The sequence below is a fragment of the Lactuca virosa genome, chromosome 4 (assembly GCF_052849685.1).
Source record: "Lactuca virosa cultivar CGN04683 chromosome 4, Lactuca_virosa_CGN04683_v6, whole genome shotgun sequence".
NCBI lineage: Eukaryota > Viridiplantae > Streptophyta > Magnoliopsida > Asterales > Asteraceae > Lactuca > Lactuca virosa.
Genome location: NC_136429.1, coordinates 10,070,094 through 10,084,343, shown reverse-complemented (window position 1 = coordinate 10,084,343; position 14,250 = coordinate 10,070,094). Strand labels below are relative to the sequence as shown.

Genomic DNA, 14,250 nt, shown 5'->3' with positions numbered 1-14,250 from the left:
TATTTATTCCCAACGTCAATCCTTCGTTCTCACATTAGGTGAGAGTTCTTCTGGTCACTTTGAACACACTTTGAACACACTTTGAACACCTAGAGATACATACATTTTGAAAATACGTCAACAATAATGTTGATGTGCTTTATAGGTTTTCTTTTGACTCCGAGCGTTTCAATATATCAAAATATTTTTTAGTGACTAGTAAATTATAACGCATATTATTACTACTCAAATAATTTTAACGACAAGGATTAGTTATTCTTGTGACGATTTTATTATTTGCACCGTATCCGCTTACAGAGAGTTATGTCGTAAAGAGAGGTAGTTAACAACCTAAACAATCTTACACTTTCGGCCCTTTATGGGAGGATTTGGGAGGATTGACTCATCCTAGACCTATACTTCTCCGAATATAAATCTCCATTCTAACAATTAGCTTATAACCGACACTATAGGCGTTCCACAATCCACACATGCACAACAAAAAGGAGGAATCAAGATCATTACTAACGTTTCAAATAGTCGTATAGTAACAAAGAAAGAAACAATTGACACATGTTGCCTCATCAGAAGAAGTGGTAGCAAGCAACCACAGACGGGGAAAAAGAGCAACCCGCATAAATCATTCCTTACGAAATAGATCTACACAACGTTCTTTATTATAAATCTATGTCGTGTACATAGACCTACAATATAAGACCCCTCATAAATTAAATTAACGGTTATAGAGCTAGGTTTCAATTCTAGGATTTTAATCCTAATGAAAGAAAAATACCCCATCATAAAACTCCATTTTCACCCCTTTCGATAATTCCTCACATAAATACACACGGGATAAAAAAATCCATAAATTCCATGACAACAATTCTCCGGCCCATAAATTTGTCGCTTTCGATGATCACTAACGCGAATTTTTAATTATTAAGATTTTTAAATCTTAGTGAATTTAGTAAAATATTGAATTTAACTTAGCATTCAAATAATGTGACGGTAATAACTTGAGCAGTTTCATACTACAATCCGATAGAGAGGACGTTCCGTTCGCGTAGTCCAATAACTCATATATGCCGGTATTATGTCAGTTGTCCGTTTGCTATCTAAATCCATTATTATTGTATTTTTAACTTTTACTTATTGTTGAAAATATATTGTTTTCGTTCGTAAGTAAACTTAGTCTTAAAAATACATACACATGATTTATCGACGAGATTTCGTATTTTACCATAGTATATATATACCTGTGGGTTATTTTCATACTCTAGATAAGAGTTTAAAATTTGTTTTTATATTTTTATTTTAATATTTCGTTTAACTCTTTCATATTAAGACTTTATGACAATTAAGCTTATACCCTAATATATACATGTGATTATACATATCATATCAATGAAGTTGACAAGATATTGGTAATAAAATGTTCAACTATCAAAAATTACGACATAAGTTCTTAACGACACTTTTATTCGTTCTAAGTTCTTAACGACACTTTTATTCGTTCCTACAAGTATTATAATACTACTTTCATTAACTTATTCTTTTCTAACATTTTTATTTCTTCAAGTACTTATAAAGATGTCTAACATTTTATAAAAACTCTTTTGTTTATCAAATACTAATCACAATATTTTTAACAAACTTTATTGGTAAAAATAGTATTTGTAGCATATATAACTATTAAAAAGTTTTAGTATGTGACATCAACTTTACATGCATGTAAAATGTAAATCTTTTAGTCATCAACTTATGTCAGAATACTTAAGTATGTATCTCCCCCAAAACAATTGAAAAAATGTAAAACGGGGCCATAAAGACTCACACTGAGTGTGTGATTCTCGACTTTAAACGGAAGTTTCGGTGAGTGTAAGTCCGGAATTCTCCTACGAATCAATCGGAAGTTTCGGTGAGTGTAAGTCCAAGATAATTAATTTTCAATGCACACTATTATTGAATAGTCGGGTACATAAGATTCTCGATTACAATTTGTTTTCTCTCTGGTTTTCTCCAAAACGTGTTCTCTACATGTGGCAGCCCCCAAGAACGTCCAACACACCTATCTAGGTTAAAATAACGCTATTTATACCTAGACCTAATAACCAAGCCCAAGCCCAAAACCCAAACAAAACAATATTAAGTTTAACCAAATTCACATGTGATTTTGGTCCAAACAACACCAAAACATGGTGTTTTCGGTTCTAGACCGAGAACTCTAATAGCTTATGAAAAGCAAAGTATAAACCACAATTTATGACCTAACAATCTCCTCCTTGGTTTAAAGCTTTCTGTTCACTTACAATAAACCATAATTTAGTCCTAACAATCTCCCCCTTGGTTTATTGCTTTCTTTTCTTTCCAGTTTTCATTGATCTTTGGCTTTCAGCTCTAATATTTGATTTCTTCACAACTTCAAGATGAACATATGAATTTCTGCATGAATGACTTTATCTTGAACAGTTGGACTTCTTTCAAAGATTTTAACTTGAACGCACATTGGGTGTAGAGGCTCCTTGTAAAGGTTCTTGAAAATCAGCACTTTCAGCTTTGAAATACTTCAGAGAGACCGATTCTTCTGGATCACTTCAGCAAATTCATAGATTGCAGCAAATTGATTGAGGAGACTTCAATGCAATCTGTCACATAACTTCAAATACAGCTTCACCTTGCTTCTGGGGTTGAAAAATTGAATGTTGAAAAATAATCTTCACTTCTTGTTCCTTCGAATGAGTATTCTTTAACGATCACCGTTGCGCTTTGAAAAGTAATCATGACTAAAAAGTCCCTGTGGATCACAGAATCATAAAGACCCTTCTCACCACAGTTGTTCAAGGACCCAACCATGGCTCAGAAGGAGACTACTTGCAATATCTGTGTGAACACGGAGGAACGCACTGCGATTTGTTGAGTATCAGTGAAGTACTCATGACTATTTTGATATCAGCCCCTGTATATCCTAGATCAAAGATCTCAATATAGTTTTTCAAGTTAAACAAGTTAACTTGGCCCTTGGCAAGACGTTTAATGATATCTGTTTCCCTGTTGGGTGAATCGCCCTGGTGTCGTAATGGATGGATTTCGGATTTTGGGTTTCACTTAGAATCATGGTGACAATGACTTCTAAGATCATGAACACATAATTTTTGGTAACCATTAGCCGAATTGTTTTATACTCGAACCTCAAGGGGTACCAGTACGTGGAAGTGATTTAAATGGAGAAAATTTAGATATGGGCGAAGAGTGGTTGGGTGTTTCACATTAGTCATGGTGAAAATGACTTTTGATCATTAACATTTGATGCGAAGACGCCTATTAAGACTGGTATATGTCTCAATATGAAAGAGTCTATCACTCGCATTTGAATCCTCCGTCAATTCCTTTCCAAGTTTTCTTCTCCTTACTTAGAAAATTTCGATACAATCTCCTTGAGTCTCTTCTTCTTAAGAATTCACATTTCAAGACAAAAGAAAATTTGAGATAAAAAAAGTAAAAATAAACTTAGCACACAATAAAAATAACTAAGAAATAAAAATAAAATGAAAAATACACTCAAAATAAAAATAAAATATTTTTGGATTTTGATTTTTCTGAAAAACAAATAAAAACATAAATATATTTTTGGATTTTGATTTTTTCTGAAAAAGGAAATAAAAATGATATAAACATATTTTTGTATTTTTAAATTTTATGATTTTTTTATTTTTTAATTCTCCCCCTAAATTTGTGCGTATAAGACAATATGAACAAATTTATGAAAATCAGAAACAAAAATGCAAAATGTACAAAACAAGAACTTTTGGGATCAAAGTTGTCAGACAATTTAACTTGCCCTTTATCACTGAATCTCATATCACTACCCAAACACTTACAAAAAAAACATTTTTTTTTAATTTTTTGATTTTATATTTTTTAATTTTTTTAATTTTTTTAATTTTTGATTTCTCCCCCTAAATTTGTGCATGGGGAAGAAATGGAATAAATACGCAAATTTAAACAAACAAAAATAAAAATTTGTATTTGAAACGAATCATTTGAATAAAACTCAGGAGTATCGAAAGAATTCAAACCGTAATTCAGCAATTGAAGACGCATCCAGATGATCTGAGAACAGCACGCAAATGCAGTAACATGTTTAGCCTCAACTGTGTTTCAATTCCGGAACAAATTCAAAATTTTTTCACATCGTTAAGTACAATCCCCATTTGTGATCCTTTTCTTCTTCCTTTCCGCAAAGGAAACATGCTCTCAATTTAAGTTCTGAATGTTGTACAGTTGAGAGATGTCTCTTATCAGGTGCCTGGAACAGCCACTATCAATAAACCGAAGTCTAATGATATTCCTCCATAGCTGCTCCAGCACATAGTACGGTATGAAATGGTTTTTGGAACCCAGTCCATTTTGAAGCTAGGTTGACCATTATCATCTACACAAGGTACTCTCTCCCATTACATATCCTGTTTATCACACACATGTTTATCACACACAGAAGATGAAGAAATGTTAGAATCATTAGATGATTTGGGAGTATGAACCTTTGGTATCCATCAGTAGTCGGGTTTAACCCATTTCTTGTTTGATCGGATGGACGCCTAATCACTTGCTTTAGAACCTGAAACAGATCGCTGAGATGACTTCGTCCTAACTGATCTTGATCTAACATAACCATTTCTTGAATTTGGCATCTTGTCAGACATTCCCTTATTGTCCTTGGGAGTTTGATTCTTGGCCTTTTTCGCATTCCAGTCGCCATTGTTCGATTGTGACCTCGAAGGGTTTCTTTTGGAGGGTCTCCTTCTTGGCGCGTTCTGCCAACCTTGTGCACAGTAGGGAACATATGCACGATTTGGACAATTTCTGGCAATGTGTCCAGGTGTTCCACAGTGAAAACAGGTATGTTTATTCACGTAGAAATTGGACCAGATTGTATGAGAGATGTCTCTTATCAGGTGCCTGGAACAGCCACTATCAATAAACCGAAGTCTAATGATATTCCTCCATAGCTGCTCCAGCACAGAGTGCGGTATTAAATGGTTTTTGGAACCCAGTCCATTTTGAAGCTAGGTTGACCATTATCATCTACACAAGGTACTCTCTCCCATTACATATCCTGTTTATCACACACAGAAGATGAAGAAATATTAGAATCATTAGATGATTTGGGAGTATGAACCTTTGGTATCCATCTGTAGTCGGGTTTAACCCATTTCTTGTTTGATCGGATGGACGCCTGATCACTTGCTTTAGAACCTGAAACAGATCGCTGAGATGACTTCGACCTAACTGATCTTGATCTAACATAACCATTTCTTGAATTTGGCATCTTGTCAGACATTCCCTTATTGTCCTTGGGAGTTTGGTTCTTGGCCTTTTTCGCATTCCAGTCGCCATTGTTCGATTGTGACCTCGAAGGGTTTCTTTTGGAGGGTCTCCTTCTTGGCGCGTTCTGCCAACCTTGTGCACAGTAGGGAACATATGCACGATTTGGACAATTTCTGGCAATGTGTCCAGGTGTTCCACAGTGAAAACAGATATGTTTCTTCACGTAGAAGTTGGACCAGATTGTATCAGGTTGCCTTGGGAAGGCTGTATTTATTCCAGATTGTGGAGGTATGGACCAGATTGTTGGATGTGCTGGGAAGGTAAGGACGGATTTCGAGGACGAAATCTAATTCAAGTGGGGAGAGTTGTAACGTCCTGTTCCGAATCGATTCCTAGTCTGAGGCTGTGGCCCGAAGATCGGTCATCATAAGGATTAGGCTTTTGAAAATGTAAGATCTAGGCCCGTTTGGGTGCGGTTGATGCATTAGAAGTGATCCGGGTGTTCGGTTCGTATTTTGGAGCGTAGGGGTATTTCGGTAAAGTGTCAGTTCGGGCTTTTATGAAAAATGAATTTTTGTTCGGAAGGTCTCAAGAAAGGTTTGAGTTGTTAGAAGTGGAGGGGCTCCTCGTTACCTTTCCGTGGATATAAGGATCGTCAGAATCGGGCTTATAACGAAGAAGTTATGGCCTTCGGAAGTTTCGTGGTTTTTAGGCTTAGCCGAGTACACGGGGCGTACACAAAGAGTACGCCGGGTGTACTAGTGAAGAAGGCAGTACGTGGGGCGTACCTTGGAGTACGCTGGGCGTACTGACCAGGATGGTCACGAATGTTCTACGGAGTACGCTGGGCGTACCATATTTACGTTGGGTGTACGCTAGTCAGATCAGAACCCTATTTTAGGGTCTTGGACCCTATTTAAGCTCCTTATCTCATCACCTAACCCTAATATCTTCATCCTCCACCCTCCAAAACCCTAGAAATCGTCCTTAACTATTCATGGTGGCATTTTGAGCTTATGGAGTCCATTTTTGGAGTGTTTGACCCATTTTCAAGAAGGTGGAGTTTGATGCAAAGATGGGGATCAATAAAAAGTTTATGGATCTGGCTTTTGTGACTCATTGTCAGCTTGATGAAGGTATAAAGCTCTGAACTTGACCATTGATATCTTAGATCTCTCATTTGTGGGTTTTAGTTCATTTTGTTCCCAAGGATGAAGCTTTATGGTTAAAATCCGATTCTTAGGCTTAGGGTTGCCACCCTTGGTGCTAATTGAGTCCCTAAGATAGAAAGTTGCCATCTTGAAGGTCTTAATGGGTTCATGCAAGAGTTAAGACCATTTTTATGGAAGTAGAATGCTATTTAGTCTTTTTGGAGCATGCAAAGGCATAAAGTAGCCAAATTTATGCCTTAGGGCTCATCAAACAACCTAGATCTGAGTTTGGGACGTAAAGTGTTCAAGTATTAAGCACTTAATGGATTTTGTGCATAAGTTGGTTGTACGCTGGGCGTACTATGTAGTACGCTACGTGTATAGCCTTTCTCCCAGTACGCTAAGCGTACAGAAGAGGTACACTGGGCGTACGCTCTCAGGAGAACTTGGGCTTTAGTGGACTTCGGACCTTTGGCCCTAATGGTTTTGGGCTTGGATTTGCTGATAGTTGGGCCTGAATGCATCTTTGGGCCAATATTGGAATAGTTGGGGCTATTGGGCCTTGTAGCCCAATATAGAAATGGACTTCGCATTTGTGGGCCTCGGGTTGGGCCAATTCTTGGACTAGGTTGTTGTGGGCCTTCGTGGGCCTATTGGAAACAGGATTATGGACTAGAGAAGCATTATTGGGCCTTAGATTGAGGCCCATGTGAAGGTATTGGGCCCACTTGGAAATTGGGCCATATATTCGGCCTTGTAGGAGTGTTTATCTTTAGTGGGCCTAATGGGATTGGTCCTTGGGCCATCGGATAATTATTATTAGACCATTGGAATGCTAAGTGTGTTGGATGGAAAAGAATGATTGGGCCTCATGGCAAGACCTATGTAGAGATTGGGCCCAATTTGGAAAATTGGGCCATTGATGGATTTATGGACATTATAGTGCTGGGCTTTTGTTTGGGTTTGGGCCTTAGTTTTGGATTATACTGGGCCAGGGGTAGAATGGTCATTTTACCCAATGCATGGATTAAGGATTATGGTATGGGACCTAATTGCTAATTGGGTATATTGATCGGTATTGATAGCTCAGGAAGTGGACAGGGCAGCAGCTAAGGATTTCTTTCAGAAAGCTTTTGCATTCGAGGTGAGCCTCCTCACCATACCAATGGGTCTAAGGCACCAAGGCCGACCCATTTTATGATATGTGATACACTAGCTGAAGTTGTATTATGCGACATGTTAGCTGGTTATGTGCTAGGAAGTATGCTAGTGGTATATGTGGTGTGCTTGTATAAAAGACCATGGGAGAGCCCATGGCACCTGGATGTAAGACCATGTGGAGAGCCCATGGCTTTCCTATTATGTTGTAGTGTTTATTGTAGATTCGCTACATATATGTTTGGTATGCATGTATAGGTGGTATGCTAGTTGTCTTTGTGATACTTGCATGGAAGACCATGGGGGAGCCCATGGCATCTGGATGTAAGACCATGTGGAGAGCCCATGGCTTTCCTATTAAAGACCATGGGAGAGCCTATGACACCCGGATGTAAGACCATGTGGAGAGCCCATGACTTTCCTATTAAAGACCATGGGAGAGCCTGTGACTTTCCTATTAAAGACCATGGGAGAGCCCATGACACTTAGGTGTAAGACCATGTGGGGAGCCTATGACATCCTGGAGTAAGACCCTGGGGACGAGCCCACGACATCTCTATATGTTGTATGCATGACTTATATGGTTTATGTAGCTTTTATAGCTAATATGAATTATGTGATTATGTGGATTGTGTGGGGTATGCTCTGGGAAACTCACTAAGCTTCGTGCTTACAACTTTGTTTATTGTTTCAGGTATCATCAGTTAGGAAAGAAAGGGTGCGACTTGATCGCAGTGCACACACCCATGTTTTCCGCAATGAATGATTTTGGGATGAACTCTGATAAATGTTTTAACTAACGATGTTTTGGAATGTTTTGAATAAATGATATCTATGTTTTGGCTATATTAAAAGTGAAAATTTTACCATTGATTTTTGGGTCGTTACAAATGGTGAGGGAGACCACAATGAAACATTAAGGCCTTTAAATAGGGTACAAAACCCTGAAAATTAGGGTTTCATTTCTGCTAGCCTACTCGTCGAGTTGAGGCCTCCCAACTCGTCGAGTAGGTTTCTTAACCCGCGTCACAAATCATCTCTACTCGACGAGTCTGGGGCTCCCAACTCGTTGAGTTCCTCTACAAAAGTGAATAATTTATGATTTTAAATACATACCAGGAACCAGGTGTTACAATTGGACCCGTTGTAGATTGGCAATCCAGTCCGATAATTTATTCCTTAAAGACCTCTCGTCCAAACTCAGATCTATACCTATAACATCATTCTCAGTAATAAAGTTTCCGCCTTTATGACTTTCTATGGCTACCCAAAATCTAAAACCCTAACTGTAACGTCTGGTTCCTGGTACGTATTTAATTTAGTAATTATTCAATTTATAAGAGCAACTCGACGAGTTGGAAGCCCCAAACTCGTCGATTAGAGATCATATGGGCTGCATAATTTAAGTAACCTACTCAACGAGTTGAGAGGCCTCAACTCGACGAGTAGGCTGGCAGAGGAGAAACCTTAATTTCCAGGGTTTGCACCTTATTTAAGCATCTTAAACCTTCCATGTTGGCCTCATTTCCAGCCTCCAAGTCCCAAACCCTAGATCTCGAAACCCTAATGCTACTGTGAGTGTTTGTGAGCTATTTCAAGTGTTTTAGTGTGTGTTTTGAATCCATTGGAAGTAGGAGAAGATTGAGGACACAAGAAGGAGTTTGTAGATCCAGAAACCTTGCTTCATCCACGACATTTTGCTGGTATAAAGCTTGAACCTTGCCTTGTAGTTGATTAAAACTCTTTGTTGGGGTTATTTTGCTTGTTTTGGTTCAAATGCTATGATTCTTGGGACTTGGACGTCCCAAATGGATTACACTTCATATCCAAGGTTTTGAGGGGTTTTCATGGCATAAAGGTGCCAACTTTATGGCCATGGATGTCCCATGCAACCTATAAGCTTCTATTTTGGCCTTTCTAGCTCCAAATGGTTATGCATGTGGATAAAGCTTGAAGCTTTATGTGATCTTCTTATCCATAGAGTCCAGATCTATAACCCCATGGTATATCTTGTAGTTTTGGTGATGTTTGAATTAAGACTTTGGCCTTTTTGGATTAGGGTTTGAGCTTAATCCATTTAGGGAAGGTATTAATGGGTAAAATTGGAAACTTTACCCTTCCAGAAGCATTTTCAGTCTAGATTCGGAGTATAGAGTGTAAATCTAAAGAATAAGGGCTTAATGCATTAAGAAAGGCTAACAGACCGAAGAACTCGACAAGTTTATGGAGGAACACGACGAGTTGGGTCGAGGAATCCCGATTTTGTTAAAGGGAAGAACTCGGCAAGTTGAAGGAAAACTCGACGAGTTGGATCGCGATTTCACAGTTTTATGATTTTGGGAACTCGGCGAGTTGAAGGGTAAACTCGACAAGTTGAGTCAACTCTGAGCGTTGACTTAGACTTAGACTTAGACTTAGACTTGACCTTGACCATGGTTGACCCTAAGAGTTATGAGTATGAAATGGCAGCTAAGGGTTTTTTTGATTCAGGGAGTGAGTAGAGCTGATTCCGTGACAGAGATGTAACGACCCAAAAATCAAGGGTAAAAATTTCATTTTTAATATAGTCAAAACATAGATATATTTTATCCAGACATCCAAAACATCGTTAATTAAAACATTTATCAGAGTTCATCCCAAAATCATTCAATGCGGAAAACATAGGTGTGTGCACTGCGATCAATCCGAGCCCTTCTTTTCCAAATCGATGATACCTGAAAACAATAAACAAAACTGTAAGCACGAAACTTAGTGAGTTCCCCAGAGCATTCCCCACACAGTCCACATAATCACATAATCCATATTAGCTATAAAAGCTACATAAACCATATCAATTACATATCCATACATATCAACATATACGGATGCAGTGGCCTCGTCCCCAGGGTCTTACTCCAGGATGCCATGGGCTCTCCACATGGTCTTACACCTAAGTGCCATGGGCTCTCCCATGGTCTTTGATAGGAAAGCCGTGGGCTCTCCACATTGTCTTACATCCACGTGTCATGGGCTCTCCCATGGTCCTCCATGCAAGTATCACAAAGACAACTAGCATACCACATAATCACTAGCATACCACCTATACATGCATACCAGACATATTAGTAATGAATCTACATTAACACTACAACATAGTAGGAAAGCCATGGGCTCTCCACATGGTCTTACATCCAGGTGCCATGAGCTCTCCCATGGTCTTCCATACAAACATACCACATATACTACTAACATACTTCCTAGCACATAACCAGCTAACATGTCACATAATACAACTTCAGCTAGTATACCACATATCATAAAATGGGCCGGCCTTGGTGCCTTAGACCCATTGGTATGGTGATGAGACTCACTTATCACTGCTGAAGTCCCGCGAATAAAACTCTAGCTGCTGGATGACAAATTCCCAAACTGTCAACACCAAACAATACCCAATTAATAATTGGGTTCTAAGCCCAAGATCCAACTCACACTCCAAAGGCCCAATAGACAAGTAATGGGCCAAAGCCCAACATGTGGCCCAATTTTCCAAATTGGGCCCAAACCTTTACATTGTCTTATTCTAAGGCCCAACCATCTAGTCCAGTCCAAACATTTGACATTTCTAATGGCCCAACATCTCATAATCATGAAGGCCCAATTATGGCCCATCTATGGCTCAATTTTCCAAATTAGGCTCAATCCCTCACATATGGGCCTTACCCTAAAGCCCATCTAAATATTCTAGTCCATATGATTATTGTTGGATGGCCCACCAATAACCCAATCATCAAGGCCCAATAGAAAGGCCCAACAATAAACCCAAGTGAAATTAGGGTTTCACATAAGATGACAATTAGGGTTAAGTGTTTCTCACTTAACCCGTTAAGGAGTTAATCCATTAAGTCCATCACTCTACTAGATAAATCATATGGTGTGAATGGGCTTAATACACAATTCCATTCCAATGGCCCAAATGTGGGTCCCGATAATTCCAAGCCCATAAATCCAATATTAGGGTTTTCTAAACCCTAATTAGGGTTTCCAACCCCATCTTATCCCAATAGGCCCAATAGCTAGGTCTTTTGATCAATTAGGGTTCATTAGGCCCATTAGGGTTTCACTAGGCCCATTAGTCACATGTTTGGGCTTTTAGGTCAATTAGGGCTTCATTGGGCCTATTACGGTTTCATTGGGCCCACTAGGGTTTATCAGGCCCATTAGGGTTTAAGTCCCTTTTTGTCAAAACATCCTAAACGAGTCACAATACAAACGAGGCACACCGCCACCCGACACGGCGGCCGGTGGCAGCAGGAGGCGGCAGCCACCACCTCATGGTGGTGGTGATTATGATCTTCGGTCGATACAACACCAAAGGTACTCCAAATATCAATCCAAAAGCACCCGAAAGCCCACAGCCACCCGAGATGGTGGCTAACAGTGGCGGGGCGGCGGCAGCAGGCGGCGGAACGGCGGCAGCAGGTGGTGGTGATTAGTTTCCTTCCGTTTCCTGGCCAAGCAAGGATCTATACAACATTATCGTTACGAGATACGGTCATACACAACAAATCACGCACACAGCCACCACCGCACGGTAGCTGGTGGCGGCAGAAAGAGATGACAAGGTGGAAACCACCATGGTTGGCAGCCATGGTGGTTTTTCTCAGGTATTTACGGCCAAACAACACACATGCCCCACCACAAACGCCGACAACAACATGTATGCGCGAACACACACTCCTACAGCCACAACCTAGGCGGCGGCCGTCACCGGAAAAGGCAGAAATAGCGACTACAAAAGGGCAGTGGTGGCAGAAGCGGTGTATGCGACTCCATACACACCGAAAGGAACGAAGGGCAGAAGAGATAAGTTGCAGTTTGACCTTACCGAGAGGTTCCGGTCGTTCGCAGCCCGCTCCTCGTCGTTCACAGCTTGAACCGGTGGCTCACGATGGTGTCACGGAGGCAGCGGCAGAAGAGGTTACACGAAGGTGGCGGCTGAATAGAGATTAGGTTTAGGGTTAGTGAAGGCGCTGATCCTTAAAACGGGAGGAATGACCACCGGGTTCAAGTCCCGTATTCCATCAAACATTGTTTCCTTTTTCCAACTTTGGTCCCTCTCTACAAAATCCTTTTAAATTTTAAGTCCAGAAGTTTCCCTTTAGCCCCTGATTCATAATTTCATTTCATTTTAAGTCCAAAACTTACTAAACAACCCCTCCTCTACAATTTATTTCCAAAAGAAGCCCATATGTTACCATTCAGCCCTTAGCTTCCAAAATCTCTTCAAATTAAGTCCCCATAATTTACCAAGTAGTCCCTGCCTTCACAAATATTTACGAAAACAATCCGGAACTTACACTTTTAACCCCAAACTTTAAAATTATGCCAGTTAACTCCTCGAAATCACACCTTGCTATATAATTATTGATTTTAGGGTTACTATTCGTTTATTATTTTTATTTATTTATTTATTTAATAAATGGGGTGTTACAAGAGACGTTTCAGCTATCATTCGACATTTGAGGTGAGTTTTCCTCCTATAGGAACGGGTCGAAGGCATCAATGTCGGCCCGTATATGTATGTTAGTATGTTCCGGACTAAGGTCCGATGTCGGGCGGTGCTCGATGAATGTTTATATGTTTTCTGGACTACCGTTCGACGTCGAGCAATGCCCGATGAATGTTTGTATGCTAGATGTCTTCGTGATTCTTGCTTGTGTCTGTATTTGTATGTTTCCGGATTACGGTCCAATGCCGGGCAATGCCCGATGAATGTTAGTATGTTCCGGATTTTGGTCCGATGTCGGGAGGGGCCCGAGGAATGTTTATATGTTTATGTTTATGTTATGTGAATGTTTTATGTGTATTTGTTGATATGTTATTATGTATACCGAGCTTTACTCGATGTCGAGTGGGCCCGCTGCCGGACATTCTCCGATACCGGGCGGGGCCCGATGAAGGGGCAAGGCCAACATTATGTTTATATGTGATTATGTGTATGATATGAGGTAGTTTGGGGAGACTCACTAAGATTCGTGCTTACAGTTTTCAGTTTTGGTTTCAGGTACTTCCGATAGCAAGGGGAAGAGCTCGGGATGACTGCATTACACACACCATGACATTTCAGCCTGGGATGATACTCTGATATTTTTGATATGTGTTTTGATATGATACACTGATTGTGATGTTTTTGGATACTTGGCATATGTTTTGATGAGATGATTTTGATAACTATGGTTTATTTAATGATTTAAAAACGAAATTTTTGGACCGCATTTTAGGGATGTTACACTAACTTAATAATCCATTAAGACATCATGACTCTTGTATGGAAGGGATATAAGAACCAAGATTGCATTTTATGGTTCCTAATAACTCCATAATGGATAAAGTTTCCAACTTTATCCATTAGAATGGTCCAACCAACCAAGATCTAGTCTTTAAGTCTCAAAGGGACCCAAAGTGCATCTTTTCCAACTTAATCCGTTAAGTCCAAGTCTCAAGCATGTAGATCTGAATCAATATGATGTTTAGATGGATAAGGTTTCCAATTTTATCCATAAAAAGGTCATAAACTTTCAAGATCTAAACTTTATGCGCTAAAGTGACCAAAAGTTCATAACACCCAAGACTAGATAGATCTATCAAATGCATC

At 39.6% G+C, this 14,250-nt stretch overlaps 1 protein-coding gene across 7 annotated transcripts in view; it reads left to right on the top strand.

Annotated features, from left to right (window-relative positions):
- LOC145169308 (uncharacterized) overlaps positions 1-13,861 on the top strand; it is a 28,745-nt gene extending 14,884 nt beyond the window's left edge. For 5 of the 7 annotated variants that reach the window (XM_079087881.1, XM_079087879.1, XM_079087880.1 and 2 more), the window contains one exon: positions 8,311-8,474. In XM_079087881.1, the coding sequence (XP_078944007.1) occupies positions 8,311-8,416 (106 nt within the window). In that variant the 3' untranslated portion in view covers positions 8,417-8,474. Of the gene's footprint in view, positions 1-8,310; positions 8,475-13,659 lie in introns of those variants that run through there. The other 2 variants (XR_013742423.1, XM_079087884.1) reach the window with 1 other exon arrangement.
- The last annotated feature ends 389 nt before the right edge of the window (positions 13,862-14,250 follow it).